Below are 27264 nucleotides of genomic sequence, written 5' to 3'. Positions count from 1 at the left end.
TCTCACAGATCATGTTTTCACACCATTTTAAGCCTTATTTTGATGTAACAAAGTGGTTATATCTAAGTGTGTGAGATGTTTACTTAGTCTTCCCATTAGCGTCATTATATTGTTCATTCAGAGGGATTTATTGCATGAACCAATCACAGCCGATCATAACCAGTCATATCCAATCATATCACCTCTTCTCACATGACTTTCCCTCATTAATTTTCAGTTACCCCCCACCAAACCCACCATTTGCTTTAGGGGGTCTCTTTAAACTGGTGGGCTTAGAGGAGGCAAAACGTGGGCTTCCACTGTAACTTTTCCTGCTGGTGTTATGTTTTGTAAAATTGGCATTGTTACTATTTTTTTCTCATATAGTATTTTGAGGACACTGTCTCCCTTGCCTCTCTGGAGGAAATGCCCCTGAGAGATATATATATATAGTGTCTTGCGAAAGTATTCATACCTCTTAATTTTTTTCACAGTTTGTTATATTTCTGCCTTATATTAAACTGCTTTAAATTACTTTTTTTGCACGTCAATCTACACTTCATATATCATAATGACAACGCAAACCTGAATTGTCACAACTTCATACATTTATTCAAAATAAAACACTGAAATAAGAACATAGCATAAGTATTCATACTCTTAACTCGTAAAGCACCTTTACAGCCTCATGTTTTTTTGGTATGATGTGATAAGCTTTGCACATCAATATTTTAACTGCAAGTTTATACCATACAATTCTAAGAAAAAAAGTCAGAATTCTAAGATAAAATGTCGCAATTACCTTTTTACATTTTTTTTAATTTTCAGTAGTGGAAATAGGCTTCTATAGGTTTGAAAGTGTGGCTTAAAGGAATATTTCAAACAAAAATGAAACGAAAACGTAATTGAGTTTTTTCTTCATTCTTGTAAAGTGAAAAGCTACGTGTTTGTAAACAAATTTGTCATTATTAAAAAACAACTCCGTCATTATAAACTGAATTGTCACTACTTCGTATATTTATTAAAAATAAAAAAACTGAAATAAGTATATTGCATAAGCAACATCAGTATTTGGCACTTATCTGCCATTCTTCTCCTCACCTTTCAAGCTGAAGGGGGTTGAATACTTTTGCAAGGCACTGTGCATATATATATATATATATATATATATATATATATATATATTCCTTCAGTCAAATTCTGCTTGAATACTGTGCATGTGCTCTTTCTTTTCAAATAAATGTCACTTGTTTTGACAGTTTATCTGTCACAGTGACATGCATACATTTTAAAGCGAAGCTTAAGTGTGCAAATATTTTTTGTGGCTACTGTATGTGTCATCACCGGAGCTGTGTGATGCACAGGAGGTGCTTTCAATTTGCTCTTGTTCAGAGACATGACTGCACATGCAGAGGTCCAATTTCACATTCGCTTGCTATGTTCTCTCTGATATTTCCAGGGCATTGTTGATTATCGTTCTTACATCTATGTAAAATAAGATTGAAAAAATAATTATTACATTCACTGGTCAAGCTTGAGATTGCTTGCACTGTTTCCTCCTGCTGTGCTTCCATAGGAAACATTAAAAGCGAGTTGGGCTTTAGATAATAAACCAAATTTATGCCTTCGTTCTGCTTCAGATCAACTTAAACATTTGTATGTAGACTGCATATGAATTCACGTATACATTTGTACATGTGTGTGCAATGGCTCGTGGCTTGTGTCATCACCTACTGTCATTGATTTATAGGTTCAGCTGGTGTCCAGAAGCGTCCATGGCCTTTGTGCCATAATATACATCAACATAGACACTAACATGCCTCATTTAAACAGTATACAGTGTGACCATAACTATAGCCACATTGGACTTTCCGAATATAGATCGGCCCGTGCCATGCAGCTCATAAACACTTGTCACAATCTGAAGTTGCACATCAAGTCATCTTGAAGTCCATAGTAAATGTGAAAGTCTGCCATTACTGATCTGACTACCCGGTGGAGAGACTGTTAGTCTGTGTGACACCCGGAGGGTGTGAAGGGAGAAAACACTCACCAGTGTCCCTCACATCCACGCACACTCATCTGAGCCCAGTCACGGCTGCTTTAGGTTTATTGCACAGCATAGACAAACGGCTTTGATCTCTAATGCGCAGTGCGCTGCATTAATTATGAATCATTCCCCCAGTCGAACTGCGGCGAACACCTTCAAACGCTCAGCGAGCGATGCAGTGTTTTCGTAGGCCCCCAGGATGGCTCCAGGACTGCATGTATATATACATTTATCTGCTTGAACAAAATAAGAGAGCTTTGCAAAAAACTTCCAAAGTATTCTGCTTCTGGACGACCGCCAACATCTCGTCTTAGCCCACGGTAACTCACGCTGCTAGAAAGTCTAAAATACATCACCAAAAAGCCTCTTCCATGTGCGTGCTATTCACAACTCAGTGGACACATCCCTGGCAAGCTAAGACAGCCGTATGAAGTTACGATAAAGCTGCGCGACGGTATCCAATTGACCAGGGTGTAATATTGGAGAAATGACCTAGTTCTCTCTGGGCTAATATGGATCCTGTAGTGTTGCATGCTGTTGTAGAAAACTGGCTGCAAGGCCTGTTCCCCAGCAGCAAGTCTGATTCGTCTGGAGCAGACACATTGATTTGGTTTTTTAGTTACTGGCAGATATTGCATGGATATGGACAGCATGGTGAAGTTTTGTGTGTGAATAGTGTACTTTAATGCAGTGGTTTTCAATCCTGATCCTGGGGACACACTGCTCTGCACATTTTGTATGTATTCCTTATCTGACACACTCGGTTAAATATATCTCTGTAACAAGCTGATGATCTGAATCAGGTGTGTTAAATAAGGGAGACACACAGAATGTGCAGAGCAGTGGGTCTCTAGGACCAGGATTGAAAACCACTGCTTTAATGCATGCAAATAGAGCAGTATTTGTACAGCATTGTTTTATAAATCCCCTCATCCTCAAGAAAACAAGGGCAGCACAACACAGCTTTGATCAGGTAAAAAAAAAATAACATAATGTATGATACCCATGACCTGTTTACATATTATCACTGAGCTCCTAATGTATCTCCTAGTGTGGACAGTTAAAATAATCAAAGACTATAGATTAAAGAACAAAGATTCAAATAACAGCCATAGAATAAATGTAAATGCATCAGAAGAATTATTACTGATAGAAAACATTAGTTGTCATAAAGTATATTAATTTCATAAATGTGAAATAAAATAACCTAAAAAAAACATCACAAATGCTACAAAATATGACATAAAAAACTTTTCTTTTTTTTTAAAGACACATCGTCCAACAGTGACATCAGCAGGTAAAGTTACAGCGGGAGTCCGCATCTTTTTCGCCTCCTCTGAGCCCAATAAATTTTAACAGATGGTGGAAAGTTACCTGAGAGGAGGCAACGCCTCCATCACGATATGATTCGATATGGCTGGTTATGATCGGCTATGATTGGTTCATATGCTAAAACCCGCCTCTTGTGTGCGTCCGCTATCGCGAATCAGTCTGAATGAACAATATAATGGCCTTTAAGGTCCACTGAAGTGCTTTTAAACATGCAGCTTTATTCTTTGTGTTGAAGTAATTTCAACTGAAACAGGAAGACAGGGCGGGCAGTCCCACCATATTTATAAATACTAACTAATTTATATCGCTATAAAGTATACCATTCTGTGTAACATTCCAATGTTTCTGATATGTTTTATGGTCTGTGCCGACTCACGCATTTGAGCCATTCCATGCTATTGTGTCTCCGATGGTTAACTAGACATCCTTTTGCCCCAAGAGAAAGCATATTTACACTACAGTATCTGAATCGTTCCCTATTCCCTATATAGTGCACTATGTGTCATTCACCGTACAGAAAATAGTAATTCTGTGAACAAGTGACTGATTTCAGCTGCAGTTTCAGCGTCTATGTATAGTGGAGGGGGCTGGACGCTTTGGATTCTAGAGAGGATTTGATTGGACAGAAAGTTTGATGAAAAGCTGAAGTGACTGTAAGTTTTGAATGCTTATATCTTGTAAATGCGAGTTTTGTCATTGTTTTGAAACACACTCGCTTACAGACAACCTTAAGGCTAACACATTCATACTAAAACCCCAAAAACTTTAATTTTGATTTCATGCGTGACTTTAATGGGAAGAAAAGTAAGTAAACAACTTATATATCACCACTTTGTCAAGTCAAAATCAAACTTTAAATGGCATGAAAACATGATGTTTTTTTAGTGAGCAATCAGCTTAAAATGAAACATACATCTTCGCGTCTGTGACCAGTTTTCCTGAGCTTTGATGATCAATGATCCGAAAATATGTTTACTATGGAAAAAGAACAGCTGAACATCAGTTCATACATAAAATATAAAATTGTTTAAATAAAATATATATTTTTAAATCACTGCCTTAAATTATTGTTTTGGAATAAAATTCTAAAAACTCTTTAAAAAATTCTTAAAAACGTTAATGATGAGATTTATACTTTAAGGAATAGCCTAATAATTACATTGTAATTAATTACTTATGTACATCTATCCCTCTGTAGCTCTGTAATTTCTTAGTGTTAGTCAATTTAAACGACAGGTTGGTAATTCGTTAATGGCAACATGTGCTCACTCTAGAGGCTCTTTGTTCTACCACATGTGCAAGCAATGCTCTTTATTCAAGGAAACACAGTTTCTTTTTCTTCCGAACTGCCTCTATGCTGTGGGCAGAGCGGCGCAGGAGGGGTTAACGTTTCCCTCACGCGTCGCTGCTAAATGTGCCCGCGTGAGCGTCAGTGGGAGTCCCCTTCACTGGGTCCCTTTGCAGTAGTGTGGACTGGAGAGTTGTAGACTGAGACGAGCAGAAGCGTGAACAAACAGAAGTAGTGCCATAAAGTGAACATTTGACACTATCGCAAAGCTTTTTACTTTTACCGCGTGGATCCGTCTTGTACTGTCATCAGAGAGGGACGCCGACAGCTTACAACGCGGGCGCGTCAGCTGGCATGAGCTAACCCACCAGACATGGAAACCAAACCTTTCTTGTCATTGGGTAAGTTTACCCTCAGACTACTAAAAGATGTTTATTTTTCCACTCGAGTTTCTGTGGTATGCAAGAGAGAGTTTTATGATTTACTTCAGGGGAAAAAAACAAAAACGCTATAAAGAAGAAGAAGAAGAAGAAAACTGGAATTGCTTTAGATCGCTCATGATCGACTCGGGCTTGTATTGGAGGATTACGTTCGTAGAGAATGGAAACTAATGCAATCATAATCAATAGTAAACAGCAGTCAAGTGCACGATGTGCATTTGTTTTTAAATCAAACTAAAGGTAAACACAAAAGTTGGGCGTGCAAACGCGGTGGCACGCGTTCGGATAGTGACACCTCATTCAGTGTCGCGCTTACTCATAAGATGTTTTATTTTTGATATGCAGTATCGTTTGACATATTCATAGTGTCGCGAGTGCTTTGAATGCTGTGTTGCAGAGTTGAGCATCATTTGTATCACTTTCCTGGCTGGAATACAGGGAAATGCAGACGAGTGTGCATGTGTGGATGGTTTTTCGTATTTATAAACGCAGAGCAACATCGTGGATGAGTCTAAAATGTAAAAAGAGTCTAAAAAGAAACACACTCGTTTTAAATCGTCGGACGTCGTATGAATTTATTACCGTTAAATTGCAAACCGTTTTCATGTCATTGAAAGAAAAAGGCGTTATTATCTACAGCTAATTTTTTTTTCATCCGTAATTTTAAAAATTAAACATTTTATCAATTTTCCTTGCACTTTGGTCTCAAACAAAGCCGCGAACACCGTTCATGTATGAGATAGCAGTCGAGTTGATAAGTGAACTTGAACAAACTTTGGCATTTTCTATGAAGTGGAGAAGTTTACTAAGGAGTGACTGAAGTCTTTGCAAAGCATTCATTCATTTGAAATCTATTTAAAGCGACTATATTTAATGATAAACTGATTTGGTATCCGAGAAACAAACGTTGCGGGTGTTTCAAAAATGACCTTTTTTTAATCGACGGCTGAGGCGAAATGTAGGTGTGGTTTCCATATGATGTTAGTCCATCATATTAAAGGAATAGATCACCAAAAAATGAAAAATAGTTTTTATTTACTCACCCTGTTTCAAACTTTTAGTCTGTGTGACATGAAAGGTAAATTTGGGAAGAATATTCTCGCCGTTCTTTTCTATATGCGACCCAGGACCACAAAACCAGTCATACAGGTCCATTTTTTTAATGTATGATTTGTTATGATAGGACAACATTTGGCAATCTGCTATCTGAGGGTGCAAACTATCTTAATATTTAGTACATATAAAGTTCTTAAAATTGCATATTACTAATTAAAAATTAAGTTTTGATATATTTACGGTAGGAAACTTACTAAATGTCTCCATGGAACGTGATCTTTACTTAATATCCTATTGATTTTTGGCATAAAAGAAAAATCGATCATTTTGATTTATACAATGCATTTTTGGATATTGCTACAAATATGCATGTGCTACTTAAGACTGGTTTTGTGGTCCAGGGTCACATGGGATCGGAGACTGCAGGATTAATTAAGGACAGAAAAGCACCATGAAAGAATCATAAAACGTTTAAATTAGTCATATGCTGTTTTCCAAATCTTCTGAACTGAGTTGAACAGATCAAAATTGTTACAGAAGTTGTTGTTTAATGATAATCTTTCCTTTTTTGAGATGTTGCGACTAGATCTTTGAATCGGCGGAGCCGCTGATTCATTGAAAAGATCAGACTCAAAACAATTCACTGCTACTTTTCTCACAAACTCTGATGAAAATTCAAAGAGAACTGGGACGGATGTTAAGGTTGTAAATCCTGTCTGTATGACATAAAATTATTGTATGGCTTCAGAAAAGCCACTTTTGTGGTGTTTTATTTGTTATTTTGCAGCTTGACTACTAGAGCCCTCATTGACTTTATTCTAAAAAAAAGTCACACTGGTGTAAAATGACATGAGGATGAATAAATGATAACAGACTTTTCCTTTGTTTGTAAAATTACTTAAGCCAGTATTTATATGATTTTCATTTATATGTTTTTCTTTTCTTCAGAGATCAGAGCTCCTTAAATTCCAACGGTTAGTGTGCGATTATGAAATCATTGTGCAATTTGCGGCTGTAGAGATAATGTGATATCTGCGCGATGCCAAAAATAGACAGGAGATTAAGATAACGTGATATATAACGTCTCAAAATAATTAATAACCTGCATTTGTCTTATACACCTCAAACACGCCTATTATTCACACGAGTATGTGGTTTGCTAAATGAACATGTTCTTCAATAAATGATGCACATTACTCTCTTATGCATATGAGCTTACTTGCCATGCACGGAGATAAGTTGAGCAGTCGCACATGATTTCGTATGCACACAGAGGCCCTCATACTGTAAGAATAACCAGCATGCTCTGCGCTTTCACTCAGGAATATAGGCAGGACTGTTATTGTGTCTGTAGCTCTTTCATGCGGGAGTCGTGTTACACCTTGACATACATCATCACCCCACCGGTTCACTGAGATGAGAGACAGCAGGAATGCCGGGTTTCCCGAAACCCCCGAATATTCCCAGAACAGTACCAGAAAAGCCACAGAGCTAAGCAACATAATAGAGTATTTGTGAAGGTGTGTTTAGGCTTTGGATGTGGCTTTTTGTGCTGGGAAATTTTAATGTAAAAGCTGGATTTAATTTGTGGCTTTATAGTTATTATGTTTTTTTCCGTAGGCATGTATTTTAATAGTAACAGAAGGTTTGTTAGTAAACACTTCTTATTGGCGCCGTGTGCTTTATCCTTCACATAATCTGCACTTTAGGATAATTTAGTCATTGCGGTAAGCTTTTGTCTTTGATTTGGTCAAAAAATATTTTAATTTTATTTGCCGTAATAGAATTATATAAAATGTCTAAAATAGTATGTATGAACCTTTTTTTTTTTTTATAAATAAAAAGATTGTTTAACTTTAAGCTCTGAATAATTTAAAAAAGAAAAACATCTAAATGTTTAAAAAAGATATCCTTTTATATAAATACTAAAACATTTAGCAGTTTTTAATAATATTTCCAAATAACATTTAACCCTGAATAATTAAAAAAACAAAAGCATTGAAATATTTAAGATATGTTTTTATATAATTGCTAAAACAATTTTTTATATTTTTATTTTTTTCCAAAGACGTTTCACTCTGAATAATTATTTAAAAACATAATGTATGTTTTATATAATATAATTAACATTTAACCATTTTAAGATTTTAAAATAACATTTAACCCTGAATAATTCTATAAAAAATAAAAACATCTAAATATTTAAAGAAGATATATTTTTATATAAAAAGAAGATATAATTATTTTAGAAGATATAATTATTTTTATATAAAAAATAAAACACCTAGATATAAAAAAATAAAGTATATATATATATATATATATATATATATATATATATATATATATATATATATATATTCAAATAACATATAGCCCTGATTATAAAAGAAAACATCTAAAATCATATTATTTTGAATAATATTTTTATATAATTACTAAAACTATTAAAACATTTAGCCATAATATTTCCAAATAACATTTAACCCTGAATAAGTATAATAAAAAAATAGTTTTTATATAATTACTAAAATATTTAGCCATTTTAACAATATTTCCAAACAACATTTAACCCTAAATAATTATACAAAAATATAAAATATATATATTTTTATATCATTACTAAAACATTTAGCCATTTTTATTTCCAAATAACATTTAACCTTGAATATTTATTTTAAAAATAAACATCCAAATATTTCAAATAATATTTCCAAATGAAAAAAAAAAACATCTAAATATTTTAAAAAGATATATTTATACATTTACTAAAACATTTAGCCATTTTAAAAAAATATTTCCAAATAACATTTAACCCTAATAATTATTTAAACAAATAAAAACATCTAAATGTTAAAAATAAATTGTAAAAGAATTTGTTCTGTACATAAGGTTCTATTTAAATGAGCATATTTAATAAAATATTGAGCATATCACAAAAGACCAAAAAAAATAAAAAAAATCATTAACGCAAGATTTCCAACACATAAAGCATGTGGCTGCTTGCAAGCAGAGTGCTATTTCCTGCTCTCTGCTGTATGGGTTGAGTGTCATGGAGCAGAAGCACCACTCTGGCCTGCTAAATTCAGACACATAATTATTTAAACATGAATGATTACTTACATGTACAAATGCTTTTGTGGAGGTAATTGAGCAGAGTTTCAAATTACAGCGCTAGATATACTCGTGATGTTTTCATTCTTTGCGCAGCATGCAGAACAGGTTGGGTGTATTATTTTTTTCCAGCCCTAGGCACAGGAGCTAAATACCTCATATTTGTCTGTTTTTTTGCCCACAAAGATTTAATGAACCCTTTTATGAAAATCACAGAAGAACACACTAAGGACTAGAGGTCGACCGATGTATCGGTTTTGCCGATTAATCGGCACCGATAGTTGATTGGCTGAACTATCGGTTATCGGCAAAAATCCATGCCGATTGTTTTTCCGGATTGCGTTCTTTGCTGAAGCTGCTCATGCTCCGCTCTGCTGTCATAGAGTATGAGAGGTTAAGTCAGACACCAATGTTAAATGTCAGGATTGTTACCATATATTTGCATTGATATATATCCAGTTGGTCATATTCCTAGCCAGCAAAATTGCAGATTTAAAGACTTGATGTGAGAAAGCAAACCGTGTTCATTCAGCTGACAGAATCCTGCTGCGCCACAGCGCGCCATTCACAGTTTTACATTACATATCTGTCCCAAATTGTTGTTAATGTTTATAAAGGCTTGACCCTGCTGGAAGATTGTGCATTTAAGTAATAGACTAATAGAGTCTGTATGCTTCATATAGAGCTATAATTTATGTTTTAGCCTTTTCTTCAGGCCGCGGAAGCATGGTAGGTTTGCATCTTGTTACGCACTTTATTTCACAATGCAATTTTCCTTGTGCTTACTTTATTTTAATAACTGATCAACAAAAATATGTATTCAAAATTAAGATAAAAATTATACAAAACGAAATTCGTTTAAAAAGTGATTTTCCTCAAATAAAAAGGTGGAAGTGGTCAACAATTGTGTCTGACCCTCTCAAATTCTCCCGGCGTATTGCCGTCTAATACCACGTCCAATTCATACCACGTCCTTTATGACATTTACAAATTACACAAACTTCTTTCGTAATTAACAGATTAAACTGAAACAAAACACAAACAAATAATATTTAAACAAATGTAAAACAGATAACACATTTTCTTAAATGGCTACAACAATATAAATCGTACTTTCTCTTTCCGTTTGATCTGTTGTTTAAACTAATCTTTGCCGCTTTTTTGATCACTCTTGAAGTAAACATTTGCCCATTTGGTGATTAAATAAACTGTTTTAGATTTCTGCTTGAACTACACGACGCATCATGTGTGTGTTAAATACCTGCGAGTTCTCCGCGCAACGCAGCGCTGCATCCAATGCATCGCAACCCTCTCTTCAAGGAGCTTGTGTTTTTCTCCGCATATAATACTCGTGAGCGCCTGAAACGCGGCTGGCTTCATTGCACAGAATTTGCACTTTGAGACTCGTGCGCATTGCTTGACAGTGCGTGCTTCCACCCGCAGTTTTTTACTTTACATGTGCCTTCATTTCTGCCGTTTGTAATGCAGTATATTAGATGCACAAAACTCGCGCACTGACAGACTTTCACTTGCAATTTGTGTTTGTTCGTCCTAAAAAGCTCGATTGCAGATGCGGTTAAATGCACTTGCCATTTCGAATACTTTTATACGAAACTGATGTACACACAGTCAGTTATGTTTTCAGAGCAGGGCATCTGATATATCGAAATAGGTCTGTGCATTCGTTTGAATGCAGCCTGTTAAAGCAGCCACTTTCAATGATCTCATCAGTAATAATCAAACGAAAGGAAAAAATAACTATTGTCTGTTAACTTTTGGATACTTAAAGAACACTTATTTTAAATAAGTAATTGGTTTAAAAGTAGTCTGCTTATATAATAAAAAAAATAAAGTAAATTTTGCTCAAAATAAATTATATAAAATGTATATGAAAATGTAGCCATGTGCAGTAATATTGAAAACTGAGAATGTGATGCATGGTTATATTTAGTTGTTATTGAATATCGTAATTAAATTGAATCTTAATTTTAATAAGGCAGTACTAACATACAGAGATTCCAAATATAAACAAAAAGCATAGAAACTGCAATTTTACATATTGTTAAAATGTAAAGATTCCCACCCCTACTGTTAATATGAAATAACACTTTACAATGAGCCCATTTGTAACATCAACTAAGATTGATGAAAGCTGTAGAATAGAAGTGTTGTTCCTTGTTAAGGTGTTTTTTTGTTAACATTAATGAACTATGAAATAACTTTAATGATCAATATATAATTAAAATTAATATTTTTATTAATTTACAAAGTATGGTTTATTACTTTTTTAAAACTAGCAGAGCAGTATTTTTGTTGCCGTTCAGTATCTATTTTCAAAAACTATCGGTTAATTAATCGGTATCGGCCAGTGTGGTCCAACCTAGCTATCGGTATCGGTAAAAACCATTATCGGTCGACCTCTACTAAGGACTAAAAGCTTCATAAAAACATACGTTATAGAAGTATTCCACTTTCTGAAAGCGCTCTCTGTTTATCTGTAGATCATTAAGTGAGCAGATTCACAGGATGTAGATGGCTTGTCCTTGCTTTTTTAAGGTCCATTTGTTCTATAAAATTAAACCACGTTTCATTTGACCCCCTTTTTGAGGGTTTGGAGGCGGAGCTTTTGATTGACAGGAGGTGTGTTGTTTTCCCCGCCCATTTTACTGAAGTTCATGGTCTTGATGAGAAAGTGACATTCATAGTTGAAGGGGGTGCATTCCTCTGTCAGCCGTAATTTAGGAACAAAGGTGGTTCTGCGAGGTTAAAAGAGCTTTGATTAGGGGGCTGGGTGGGCTGTTTACCTCTTAAACCCATACAAGTTTTTTTTTTTTTTTTTTTACGGCAGGGCAGTTTTAGGTTTCTTGCCGGATGCTTTTTGCCCCCTTTTGTGAGCGGTCTGCAGCTGTCATTTTTACTAGAGAAGTTTTATAGAGAATGTTAATGGCTTAAAGGGATAGCGCTCTCCCAAGGCCATTTACCAGCAGATCTTTTGTTGATGTCCACCAACTTCACAGAGAAGTGGAGATCCACAATCCTAGAAGTATATGATTCAGAAACACTTACGCTCCATATCACGACAGTCAGTCCAGGATTGAGATTTAATTTAACCACGATACTATGTTTCACAATCGGGTTACTGCTGTGTGCAAAAACAGTTGTTTATGATAGCCATGCGTCAAACCCTTGTTAATAATTTGTGAGTTTTCAGTCCCCGACAGTGGCGAGTGTTTTATCTTTAAGGGGAGCGGTGGACTGTGAACCTCAGACCTTGACCTTCGCTCCCCATATGTTTTATCAGCTGGAGGATTTGCTTTGGACTTCTAGAATTGAGTTTTCACAACGTTACCACAGATGATAAACCATAACGGATGTTATACTGTGAACCTTGTATATACGTTTATCACGGTTTGATAGGACTGATAATGTGCGCTTCAGTGATTATGTAAAAGGAGCTGATGAGAGAGATAAGCGTTTTTTTAGTTTTGTTGAATCAGCTTTGGGTAAGTGAAGTTCATTCAGATTTCATAGAAGCTCCATTTGAGTTGCTTGTTAGTATGGATAATGAGAGAAAGAAGTTAATGAGAGATTCAATCTTACATCCTCCACATGAGCATCACAGCTAATATATCAGAGCACACAACACATTTTTCCTTTACCTATGAATTACACTACCATTCAAAATTTTGCGATTTAATTAATGAGCACTTTTATTTATGAGAATAAGAATGCTGAAATTGATCAACAGTGAATTTGAAAAAAAAAAAATGCTGGGCAACGATTAATTGCATTCGAAATAAAAGATTTTGTGTACATAATATATGTGTGTGTGTGTTGTATGTATTTTGTGTGTATGTGTGTGTGTGTATATATATATATATATATATATATATATATATATATATATATATTATAAAATTACATGTTTTTCTTAAATATATACAGGCATGTGTGTGAATTTATATATGTAATAAATATACACAGTACACACACACACACACACACACATATATATATATATATATATTATAAAATTACATGTTTTTCTTAAATATATACAGGCATGTGTGTGAATTTATATATGTAATAAATATACACAGTACACACACACACACACACACACACATATATATATATATATATTAGTGGTGGGCATAGATTAATTTTTTTAATCTAGATTAATCTAGATTAAATCTTGAAATTAATCTAGATTAATCTAGATTAAAATGGCTAATTTGAATTCTTCTGAAAGCATTCAGAATATGTGTGCTACCCAAATAATGACTAAAAGTAAGTCTTTGAGAACGGGTTTCTCAAGCCAGGTGGCGCATTAGACCAGGGGCTCATCTCCTGTTTCCAAAATGCATTACAAACTGCTTGACAATTGCATTTAAAACACAATTAACTATACAAACTTGTGTAACCAAGTACTTCTGCGCAAAAGGCTGTACGACGTGCGCGTTCCAGTAAAATATACAGGCGCGCGGGTATGGATAGCCTATCTGCGTGCATCTTACAATAAACTGCGTTGCTTTTAGAAGCGTCAATTCAGTTGTTGCATATAGTATAATGTCTTTATTTCGGGATTATCAAAGTAAATTATAACTCAAACTTGAGATTTTACTGGGGCACAGCAGATTTTCACTGAGGCACGTGCCCCAGTAAAAAGGGTCTAGCAACGCACGCACCTGCCCTGAAGCGGCTTCATAACTGCATCCCTGTCTGCGCGTCTCATTTGATGTGGTAATTTCACAGAAGTTGAAGACTCGTTCTCGCCCCCTACATTGCAATTCAACTAGATATACGTCATCCGCGCTAAAATATCAAAGTGAAAGTCATCATATCTTGCGTAGTTTAGACCCAGCTCCCAACCCAACTTTGAGAATAGATTAACGGCGATATTTTTTTTATCGCGCGATATGAGTCTCACGTTAACGCAGCACGTTAACGCCGATAACGGCCCACCACTAATATATATATATATATATATATATATATATATATATATATACATTTCTTAAATATATACAGGCATGTGTGTGAATTTATATATATGTAATATACAGTACACATAATATATATATATATATATATATATATGTATGTGTATGTGTGTGTGTGTGTGTATGTCTATATATATATATATATATATATATATATATATATATATATATATATATACTGTATATAAAAAGTTATTTTGGATGCGATTAATCATGATTCATCATTGCCCAGCACTAAAAAAAAAAAAATCTATTATTTTAAACTTTCTGTCAAAATTGTATTATGTTTCTACAAAAGTACAACAATTCTTATCAGCTTGGATAATAATAATAATGAAAGTTTCTTTAGCTGCAATTCAGCATATTAAAATTATTTCGAAAGGATCATGTGACACTGAAGATTGAAGTAATGGCTGCTGAAAATTCAGCTTTGCCATCACATGAATAAATTACATTTTAAAACATATCAAATAGAAATGTAGTTATTTTAGTTGTAGTAATATTTTACAAATTATTTTTTGATCAAATAAATGCAACCCTATTTTTATTAAAAAATAAAAAAAATCTTACAGACTCATGGTTTGAACAGTAGTGCATGTAAATCAGGATTGCTGATCTTTTGGAAGAAAAATCATCATTTTCTTGTCAAATACCTGAATAAAAAAGCTATTTTAAATGCTATTTATTTTAAACTGTCCACAAAAGTACAATAATTATCAGCTTGGATGATAATAATAATAATGATGATGATAATACATTTTTTAGCTGCAAATCAGCATATTAGAATGATTTCTGAAGGATCATGTGACACTGAATGTTGAAAATTCAGCTTTGCCAGCATTAATCACGATTAATCCTTGCACAGCACCAAAAAATACAAAATCTATTATTTTAAACTTTCTGTTAATCAAAAATGAATTATGGTTCTGCAAAAGTACAACAATTGTTATCAGCTTGGATATTGATAATAACAATAAAAAATGTTTCTTGAGCTGCCGATCAGCATATCACATGAATACATTACATTTTAAAACACATCCAATAGAACTGTAGTTACTTCAGTTCAGTGTTTTACTATTTTTGCTGTATTTTTAATTTTAAAAAATCCATCCTTAGAAAGAAATCTTACAGACTCATGTTTTGAACAGTAGTTTGATGATCGTTTGGAAGAAAAATCAGCATTTCCTTGTCAAATCTCTAAAAATGAGCAATCAAATGTGTTTGCATGGAGTCAAATACACTGCTTTAAGACATCAGCTTTAAGGTAGATACTGTAGAGTGCTTTTTGACACCTCACTATGTGCTAGCTATTACCGGGCAGTGCCAAATATGTGCTGTGGCTACACAGGAAGTATATATATATATATTATTTTTTTTATTCACTGCAAACTTGTGTGAGGTTTTGCATACACACGCTTTAGGCAAGATTTCAGCGAATGAATCAATATTGCATCTGGCACCCCTCTGTTCTCTTATTCAGTATAGTTTCTTGCTATTTACCAGATGCTTTTTAATCCAAAACAGGCACAACTTGATAAGTTTCAAGCGACAAGCAAATCTCTGTCCACGCTGAAAGTGTAAACGCTGTGCACTGTCACACCCAGTCAGAATGTGTATGTCGACATGTGGGATTTTGAACCAATGAGATTATTGGGACTGATCTCACACCCGGTGTGTCAGAACTACAGGCCATTAACCATTAGTGTAGAATTCATATTCCAGCACACTGACATTAGCCTTTATCACACAGGCGTTAATTAAAATGCACTGACAGAAATGTGAAGTAGTCGTCTATCTCTTATGAAGGCGGAGCGACACATGGTTTAGATCGCTTTAAATCACAGTGATGACTTTATAGGTTTCCTCGTGTGAACCAAGACGTCTGTGACTCTTCTCAGGATGTGGCATGGTGCATTCTGAGCAGTGAACACAATACAAGATATTATTAAGTGACTATAATATATATAGTATTGCTGTTGTAAAACATAATAATTTGTGACGCTTGGATTTATAACAGAATATGAAGAAAAGATCTGCTGCTACTTTACATTGTGACTTCAATGTGACATGCTTACAGACGGCGGATTAGTTGTCTTTGCAGCGAATTTCACTTTCTGACAAATGTCTGACACGCTGCGTCCGAAAGCTTAGGCAGCTGACTTCATCATGTACATATGTGACCCTGGACCACAAAACCAGTCTTAAGTAGCACGGGTGTGTTTGTAGCAATCGCCAAAAACACATTGTATGGCTCAAAATAATAGATCATTAGGATATTAAGTAAAGATCATGTTCCATGAAGATATTTTGTAAATTTCCTACCGTAAATATGTAAAAACCTAATTTTTAATGGTAATATGCATGGCTAAGAACTTCATTTTAAAACTCTTTAAAGATGATTTTCACAGTATTTAGATTTTTTGCACCCTCAGTTTTCAGATTTTTCAAATAGTTGTTTCTCAGCCAAACATTATCCTGTCATAACAAATCATACATCATGGAAAGCTTATTTATTCAGCTGACTCAGCATTTAAAAACTGTCCCTTATGAGTAGTTTTGTGGTGCAGGGTCACATATATTGTGCAATCGATATATTCGATATAGTCGATATATTGATTATTGCGACAGGCTTAGTATGAAATCTGTTTTATTTTTTTCCCAAATTCCGTTTTACCGTTTTAATTTTTCTGGATTCCATTTTTTAAATTTTTTCTAATTAATGTCTAATTAATTGAAACCATGAAAAGTACACAATGTAACGGCAATTTATAATAAGTTTAATAAAGAATACATTTATAATGCCCTTTCTCAAATTTTGTTTTATTTTATTTTTTTTACCAAATTTTGTGTTTTCCATTAATTTTCTGGATTTTATTGTAATGTTTCATAAAATTTTACTAATCAAAAGCATCTCCAAATAATTGATTTTGTATAAACTAATGTAAAAAACGAATATATTATTATTTTATTTACTTTTATCAGATATAATATATTTAAATTTTGGGGGTAAATAAATACATTCTTGCAAAATTTTTTCTGGTAAATATTCCTTAAAAATAATGTTTTACTAAAAATTTTAACAGTAGTACTGTCATTACATTAAGATCCTGTCACAATTTCTTCAAGTTAAACTAAACTTTTTTTGACAGGTTGCTGTGAAAACCTTTAAGTTTCTGTTATATGACAAAACTGTAGTTTTTCTCACAAGAAACAGTAAAATGCTCATGAAGTGACTCTCAGAGCAGTTCCAGAAATTATATTTGTGTGCATGTACTCATATTTTGAGGCGGCAGATGCTAAAAACACAGTGAGTGTCACACTTCAATTTGTACATAGTAAAAGAAACCGTGCGTTTGCGCCATTCATTCACGCAGAGACATGCAGAACATGCAGGATTCCTATTTAAATATTAGTTTTGCAGCCTAATATTGACAGACACTAGTCCATATTGCATTTTGATTGAAGTGTACTGACCTACTTTTGATTTATTCATCCAAAATTTGGCAAATTCAGTGACATATTTTATACAGGAAATTCCATTTTTATGACTGTATTCCGCATCGCAGAAAATCCCAGGGCTCTACAACCAAATGGAGAGAGCTTTGGTGATAACCAAGCAAATATTCTCACTAGAAATGTCATCAAATATGGAAAAAGCTGGTCAGAAACCTACTTTTGCACACAACCTGGCCACCAACTGCAACTTTAGGACACCATTTTTATTTTTGTACTTAACTCACGAAATCGAACGCACAGATTTGAGGCATTTCAAGGGTAGTGAAGGATACATCTATGCTGCTGACTTAAAAAATCGATCAGTTGAAGGCATCTCAGGAGAGAGGAAGCGAAGCTAACATTGTATTTGGACGTTGATTCCTCTCTACCTTGGAATGAATTCTCCGAAGGCAGCATTTTTTAGCTTTTGGATGCAGCCACAATGTCTAAAAATAGTGTGATTGATACAATCATGATGGCTAGTAAATGTTGATACAAGGTTTTTTGTCTGTGTGTGTTTGTGTGATGGTAAAATTACCTCAGTTTTACCATTATCACACATATCTGATGGACTCCAGACTCTTTCTTTTTATTATTCCATGCAAAACATTGCCAGCATTATTCTAAAGACTTGCTTAGTTGAGTTTTGCATGTTAATGAGGATGTTAGAACATGATTGATCGCCCAGTTGAACTTTGTAAATTGTGTCTGAAGTCCTGAGATGAATATGATACACTCTGCTTTAGCATATTCAAGATTCCAGGACTCATATCATGCAATCTGACAAGTATCAATCGTAACGGAAATAAAAATCACTGGGCTTTAGTGTTCTGGACTGCGTGTTTAGTGCGTGCTCTGTCCACTAATGCCACAGCTTACACTGGAGAGCTTAAATCAACCCAGCAGATTAAGAACCATGATTGCAATTATGATAATCCATATCTGTTACACCAACCAAAATATGATGACAAAGATAAGATGAAGGGATTTGTGTGCAAGTAAATGGCAACTGCAGCGTGAACACTGTTCTCTAAGCCAGGTGTGATTTTACCGTCACAATCCATGTTTTGCCCAAACAAGGCCCTGTTTTTTTTGTTTTACAGTCGGGTCTGCAGAGTGATTTACAGTTTATTCACGTAAACTCCAGACTCTCACCTGGGCTTCAAATGTACTTGGAGTCACGTCAGAGATTTCGCTTCCCTCCCTGCTACGGCTGAGTACGTCTCTATGAGGTATAAGTTGGTGGTGGAGAGAGAGTGTGGGCGCATTTCTGACTCTTTAGATAAGTCATGGGACGTGTCAGAGATGGTGTCTCTTTCACAGATCCGGCCAGTGAGAAGGTGCTCTGGTGCCTTCTGACCTCGCTGCCTTCCTCTCGCTCGAACGGCAGAAGAGCGCGCCTCTTATTACCCATTTGCTGCGAGCGCTACTGCAATTTGTCAAGTGGCTGTTGAGCTGCTGCTCACTCCAGCTGAGAGGCCTTTTAATCTTGGAGGTGTGCGAGCCAGTTACTTCCTATCACTTCAGGGAGTGTGTACAGTATGTGTGTGTAAGTGATTCTAGTGCTGAGACAAAACTAAGCCGTAAAACTGAGGAATTATTTTTGTTTGTTTGGCGGTTTTCCCTATTTTTGGAAACCTGTGTGGATTTGTTGAACTCTATTTCAGGATGAGGAATGTCCTTAATGTCCTCTGGCTGATTTTGTTTAAACATGATAGAATCTCTGACTGTGTCACTGCTGTGAGAGCTTGTAAAAAGAGGTTGAATTTGTAAAATTAGTTTTTTCCTTCTATCAAGACATGGTGGTAATGATTTTTAGTAATATATATGCATATTTTAATGTTTCTTAAGTTTTAATATATATCTAAAATATTGCTTTTAGACATTATTTAACTTTTTTCTCATAATTGTATTATGTAATTTTAAAATTTTTTATTTTATTAATCTTGTACGTTAAAATTATTTAATAATATGCATTATTTTATAAATGAGCATTATAAAATATAGTTTATGTTATATGTATATATAGAATATTTTTATCATGTCATAAATATTTAAAAATGGTATAATATGTTAGGGTTTTTGCAATATATTTTCATTATTTTGTTTTGTGTATATATATTATATTATTTTAATTATTATTATTATTATTATTATTATTTTTACAAAATGTCAAATTTGTAAAAAATTGGTCTATATTGTGAATATGTATTTAGCCAAAATATTTTTTTAAAGATTTGTTCATAATTTTATATGTAATTTTTAAGTTTTGTTTAGTTCATTCTAGTTAGTGTTTTAAATTATTTAAAAATATTTATTATATATTTTTTCATAATTTTAAATGAATGTTTATTTTATTAATCTAGTATTTTCAAATTATTTAATATAATTCATTATTTTATAAATTCGTTTTTTTTCAAAAATGGTTTGTTATGCTTGTTATATATTTATTTTTATTTAATATATTTTATCATTTTTATTATTATTAGAAATATCTAAAAAATTATTTATAGTATGTTCGATTTTTTTGTAATTATTTTGTACTATATTTTCATTATTTTGTAATTATTTTTTGCAAAATGTTAATTTAAATGATGTATCCAGTATTTTAAAATTGTATATTCATTATTTTATAAATGAGTATTTTTAAATTTGATTTATATTATGTTATGTTTTTATTTTTATTTAATATGTTATGATTTCATTATTTATTATAATGGTATAATAATAAATAATTAAAATATATTAATTACAATTAAATATATTTAAAACATGGTTAATACTATATTAGGGTTTACAGATTTTGTAATATATTTTCATTATTTTGTTATATATATATATATATATATATATATATATATATATATATATATTTTTTATATATAAAATATTAGTTTTATATGAAGTATTGAGTTTACAAGAATGTTTACACAAATTGTTTTATTTTTAATTCAGTTGTGTTACATGGCATTTCTTTGTGATTGTTTTTGAAATGTACTAGCTGAGTGAAAATGATTTCTACACCATTTTATTCCCAGGACAAAATCAAATCAAGTGGTATGTTTGTAATAAGTGGTTCTCTCTGATTATTATCCAAGTGGAATTGTTGCTATTTTTAAAACTGATGTCAGATAGAGTTCAAAAGAATCTTCTGAAGAATCATTATTGTGTGTGAGCGTGTGACGTTCTGCCTCATACTGGATAGGTAGAGTATTTAAGCCCTCAATGCGTTGTGGGAGGTAATTGTGGTTTGGCAGTCATCCCTGTGTAGTTGTTTGCATTGGAAATGCAAGTTCAGCTTCCACTCAGCGTTTGTTAGGCAGCGGTCTGAGCTGAGAAACGTGTTTACGGTGGAGTTTGAGAACGCCTGTGGCAAAATCTTCTGCAGGGAGTTAGGCAATACAGACAGGAAGACAGCCGGACAGATAGGCAGACGGGCAGGCGCTGGCAGCTTCTTTCACGTCAATTTGTTGCATACCAGAAGGCTTACATTCCAGCGCCTGCAGGAACGGCACCCGGCAAGTTCAAGTGTCACATTTAGGATGGTTTCTTCTGTTTCAGACTAGAACAAGTAACATGAGACCGCTTCACATTGTAAAAACCAGATCAGAGCTTGAGCACCCGCTGGAGGCTTGGTTAGTTGTACACAGGTGTGTGGCGTGTGACGTTCTGGCACTGTTTGAATGAGACGGCTCATTTTAAAAGCTGCGATTAAAGCAGAACAACCAAGCACAGAGCACTTGTGAGCAAGGTCATGGGTCACAGCCAGGTCGTAGCCTTTGTTAAGTGTGCAGCACTGGCACACAGGAGCGTGGTGTGGAACTGCAGCACTATCGAACATTACAGTATCAGAAAAATTCACCTCAGACAGTTTTGAGACTTAAAGCAACACTGCGTATTCTCTGGTTCTAGTCCTTTTTTCTCATCTATTATGCAGTGTTGTTGTTCACAGTTTACTGTGAGTTCTTTGCAGTGCTAAAAAGACAAAACGTGGAAAGAATAAACGAATAAGAAAGAGCAAGTAAGCGGTTAGCCGGGGGAAGTGATCGGTGGCACATCTGGAATGCTTCAGCAAATATTTTTCAAAACATCTGGAGGAATCTCATGGAATTTAAGAGTCCCTCCTTTGATTTTTAGCCTTTCCCCCCTTTTGCTGGGTTTTCGGCGTCTTCAAAGTCCCAGGAACGTCTCTGGCACGTAAATGAAGGGGGGTGGGACTCCTATTACAGTGCGGGTCGAGTCATTCCAGACTTTATTGTGGTCTAAATTGGGCTCCTGTGCCTGGTTTCCCTTTGTGCAGGCAGGCTAATTGTGACACTGAGGTGAGAGACGGAGAGGGAGCACCAGTGAAACTCAACTCCCCATAAACCTACAGTGAGACGGCCGTCCGTAACAGTATCAACCACAACAACACCCGCTAAACCTCAGTGGAAAAGCGCCATTTTATGGGCTTTGGGGTGAATCTCATGAAACTGTCTGAAACTTATTTCACCCTAAGATCAAATTATGTTTTACACACTTAAGCCTTAGCACATTAAGATTCATGGGCGTTTCTGAGGAGGAGGCAGTGTCTCCTTAAAATAATGGATGAGAAAATTTTTGTAGTATGATAACAAAATAACGGAAATGTTACAAAATCTAACATTAAAAAGTGTATAAATCACTTGTTTTTCTAAAGAAATATTGTCTAACAGCAACACCAGCAGGTAAAGTTGCGGCATGAGTCCGCATCCCTCTCGCCTACCGAACCCATTGAGTTTTAACAGACACCCTAAAGTGTGCGGTGAGTTTGGTGGGGGTGTAATTGAGAATGAATGGGAGGAAAGTCATGTGTGGGCAGAGGCCGTGCCTCCATCACGATATGATTGGAAATGACTTGTTGTTCATGCAGCGTTTGCGGGTCTGATTGAACAATATAATGGTGTTAATGGGAAGACTAATTTTAAAAACTTATATATAACCTTAGATATAACCGCTTAGTAAGGCTAGGCGATTCATTGAAAAGTAATCAAAACCAAAATTCAGAACCTCTAATGAATGTAATTTTCCTATTTCAGTTATTTAGCTTTTTAATCCTGTCAATACTTTCCCATTAAAACATACTACCACGTGTGTAGTCGGCGTTATATGGACGTGTATAACTGTTGCGCTCTTGTCTTTTGCAGCGTTTAAAATGGGTAAATGGCCTATTCGACCGCTTCAAGCATGTAGATGCATTAGGGATGTTAACCGATGACCGTTTGACCGGTGGTTGACCGTATCAACGTTAACCGGTCAAAGTTGTCGGTAGTCGGTTAAAAAAAAAAGTGATATCTAAATTAGGCTATTATAGACAGTGGACTATACGCTACTACAGTTAGCCATCTCATTCCTCATCTTTTTGTGTTAAGTGAACAAATTATCCCTCACACTCAATTTTTCATAACTCGCCTGTTTGTACTCAATAAACCAATAAAAACATTTGGCGCGAGGTCACAGCGTTTGGGTTCGCGCGCTCACAAGGTTTGCGAAAAGTAAAGGCAACAGGCTAAAACACTCGAGGTTAGAGCCAGGGCAGACGACAGGATGAAGCGTGCAAAGAAAAGTAGTGGGTGGGACCATTTCACCAAAAAGAATGAGACAGATGTAAGTTGCAACTTGTGTGATACAGTGCTTAAATATAGTAGCAGCACATCATCTATGATGTATCACCTGAAAAACGCGACACCCGCAAGCATCTTCGTGTCATCTGTGCTAGCAGGTAGGAAATGTGGAGCCATTTGTCCTACGATTACATACAACAAGCTCCTCGGCACCGCGTTTGCGGGACTCATGTTTCGCGCTGAAGGGGATTTTAAAAAAGTGACGTGAGTGGCAGTGTGTGTGTGTGTGTGTGTGTGGGAGGCAGAGCGGCAGAGAGATGCGACAGAGTTGCGAAACTGCAATGGCTGTTATTTCAAATAGCGTACCATATTTTAAACTAATCGGTTAACCGGTTTCAACCGGCTAATGAGGCTCGGTGGTCGGTCAAGAAATGTTTTAGTTTTCGCCATCCCTAAGATGCATCCACCATCTAAATAATAGGGCATCTACCTATACATATCTATAGTTGTACCTGCATGAATGGTCATTTGACATGCGTTTTCGGTTGTGTAGTGTGAACAGACATTGTTTCTGGAACACTGAGGATCATTTTCATTTTAAAACGCAACACTGGAGTTTTCAAACTAAAACGGGGTCCACAGTGTTTTCAAAAAACCGTAGCAAAACTTAAGCGTTTTAAAACAAAAACAAACTAGTGTCCTGCAACGTCTGCAACGTTTCGAAAGTCAAAAACGCACTAGTGTAAACAGGGCCTCAAACGCAACCCCAGAGTTTTTAAACAAAAACAGGGTCCACTGTGTTTTCAAAAGTCTCAGTTTTCAAGGGTCGAAAATGCGTAACCGTAGCAAAACTTATGCGTTTTAAAACAAAAACGCACTAGTGTACAGAGGACCTCAAATGCAACCCCAGAGTTTTCAAACTAAAACGGGGTCTGCAATATTTCGAAAGTCAAAACACACTAGTGTAAACAGGGCCTCAAACACAACCCCAGAGTTTTCAAACTAAAACGGGTTCTGCAGCGTTTTCGAAAGTCTTCAAAGGTCGAAAATGCCAGAAAAGTGTAAATGACAGGCGTAACTGTAGCAAAAATGCACTAGTGTAAACAGGGCCTCAAACGCAACCTCAGAGTTTTCAAACTAAAACGGGTTCTGCAGCGTTTTCGAAAGTCTTCAAAGGTCGAAAATGCCAGAAAAGTGTAAATGACAGGCGTAACTGTAGCAAAAATGCACTAGTGTAAACAGGGCCTCAAACGCAACCTCAGAGTTTTAAACTAAAACAGGGTACACAGTGTTTTCGAAAGTCGAAAATGCGTAACCATAGCAAAATTTGTGCATTTTAAAACAAAAACACAATAGTGTACACGGGGCCTTAAATGCAACCCCAGAGTTTTTAAACTAAAACAGAGTCAACAGTGTTTTCGAAAGTCTGTTTTTGAGGGTTGAAAACGCATAACCATAGCAAAACTTGGGTTTCTGCAGCGTTTTCGAAAGTCTTCAAAGAACAAAAACGAACATAAACAACGGTCGTAAACGTAGCAAAAGTGCACTAGTGTAAACAGGGCCTCAAACGCAACCCCAAAGTTTTTAAACTAAAACGGGTTCTGCAGCGTTTTCGAAAGTCTTCAAAGGTCAAAAACGGCAGAGTAGTGTAAACGACAGGCATAACCGTAGCAAAATTGCAGTGGTGTAAACGGCCTCAAACGCAACCCCAGAGTTTTTAAACTAAAACAGGGTCCACAGTGTTTTCGAAAGACTTTCGAAAACGTGTAACTGTAGCAAAACGTATGTGTTTTAAAACAAAAATGTTCTAGTGTAAACAGGGCCTCAAACACAACCTCAGACTTTTCAAACTAAAATGGGGTCTGTACCGTTTTCGAAAGTCTCAGTTTTCGAGTGGCAATAATGCCAGAGTAGTGTAAACCAGTGTTTCCCAACTCTAAAAGCTAAAAAAAGGGCTAAAAAATAAATAATAATATTCAAAGAAAAGAAAAAAGTTAATCAATCGTTATCAATGTAAATCTTTCAATTAATCGAGATTTTGATTTGGGTCATTTTAGGTTGTCCAGCCCCATTAAAAAGTAAGTAAACTCACACACTTAGATATGACCACTTTGTTACGTCAAAATAAGACTTGAAATGGCTCGAAACACGATATGTGGGAGTTTTTAGTGAGTAATCAGCTTGATGAAATTTAAAGTAATATCACCAAAATTAAGGGTAGTAGCTAGGGATGTGCACGAGTACTCGATTAATCGATTACTCGAACCCATCAGCGACGATCGAGCATGAAAATGACGATCGATTGACTCTAAAAAATTTGCAGGGCTTCAGTTGCCGTTGTTTTAAAGTAACGGGAGAAGCGCATCCACTACTTTATCATTGGCACGTAGTTCAAACTCACATGCATTTTGTGTAGATAAATACAATTTGTAATATAACATTTACATATTTATGTATCTAGGCTATGTGATTAATTTGATATACAATGCGTCATGTAGAAAAAGCGCTCCAGCTTCACCTCATGCTGTTATTTCTTTTAAATGTTTACTGTATACTGTGACGCAAACGCCCTGCCCCTTGCTTAAACTCCACCCCCGATTAATCGAGTACTCGTTTCTCAAACCTGTGGATTAATCGAAATGAAATATGATCAGAAATGCCCATCCCTAGTAGTAGCAAGAGAAATAATGACTAAGAAATAGCACTATTGGGATTTGAACGCATATGAGCACCACAGCTCAATGTGCAAAGCACATGCACAAACCACAAGGCCATGATTTAGGAAATAACACTGTTTCCCCACAGACTTGCAAGATGTAAAATTTGTCTTAAACGTCTTGGAGCAATGCTAGTCTGTCCAACATGAGGTACTTGCGACATGACATAATCTCTGTCTCGCAGAACCATGTGGCGTTGCGTTTAACTCCCACAATTAGCAGAGTTTCTTTTGAGAGCCGAATGTAGACCCGAGTATAAATCAAATCCCGTACATAAACCCAAGCCTTAATTGTCAGCTTTTTATGTTGAAAGCAGCTTTGATGTGTGATGGTAACCTTGCCTGAGCTGAACCTCTCTTGGGTCAGTGAATTAAAATTCTGTTTTAAAAGACTTCAGTGGATTGAGTGTGTGCTCAGATCCGCATGAGGCAGCGGGTTTCGCTCCATCCTAGACTGACAGACAGCAGATTATTTCATCTTTCTAGACAGAGAATGACAGTGCATTGTATTGTTGTCCCTACATGATGTCACTGAGGATTTGTAAGACTCTTTAAGAAAGATTTTTATGAATTGCCGTATTTGATCGCCATGTTGAATGGGTGATAAAAGGATTAACACAGTCAGATGGTCTTTATTACAACATAAATCATGATAGGTGATCAGGGTTTATTTTTGGATTAATCTGCCTTGGAAACAGCGTCTTGCCTAATAAATTAACAAAAACAGATTAATTTTTGATTTAGGGTAAGTTATTGTGTCATATGAGGGGGAAAAGGCAGCAGAGTGAATTGATAGAAAAGCATAATACATTATACAAGTATAAAGTAAGTCAGTGTCCATTTTTTCCATTTTCATTTTTCTGAACTGTATTTTAATGGTTAAATAATAATACAAAAATCAGAAAGCATGTGTTATTAATTGAAATCAAGAAACTTGCACAATTTAACAGCAATTTATTAAACATTTAACAAACATGAAATTTTTAAGGCCCTATGAATTTTTTTCCCAAAAATAAATTTTATTTTCACCAAATTCTGTGTTTTCCATACATTTGTGGACTCCAATTTAATGGTTTCATGAAATATTAATAATCAAAAGCATCTCAAATAATTTATTTTATTTTTTAAAAATTATAATAATAATTACAAATATATATATATATTATATTATAATTATTATTATTATTATTTATATATATATATATATAT

General features: G+C 35.0%; 1 protein-coding gene across 1 annotated transcript in view; it reads left to right on the top strand.

Moving 5' to 3' along the window:
* The first annotated feature begins 4855 nt into the window (after positions 1–4855).
* The window catches only part of rxraa (retinoid X receptor, alpha a), a 147222-nt gene continuing 124813 nt past the window's right edge, over positions 4856–27264 (top strand). Inside the window, exon 1 of the mRNA XM_073824018.1 lies at positions 4856–5050. Within this exon, the coding sequence (XP_073680119.1) occupies positions 5023–5050 (28 nt within the window). The 5' untranslated portion in view covers positions 4856–5022. The remainder of the gene's footprint in view (positions 5051–27264) is intronic.

Source organism: Garra rufa, chromosome 19, assembly GCF_049309525.1.
Source record: "Garra rufa chromosome 19, GarRuf1.0, whole genome shotgun sequence".
In the NCBI taxonomy this organism is placed as follows: Eukaryota; Metazoa; Chordata; class Actinopteri; order Cypriniformes; family Cyprinidae; genus Garra; species Garra rufa.
Note: the sequence above shows the minus strand (reverse complement) of the source record. Positions and strands in the feature narration are given on the sequence as shown.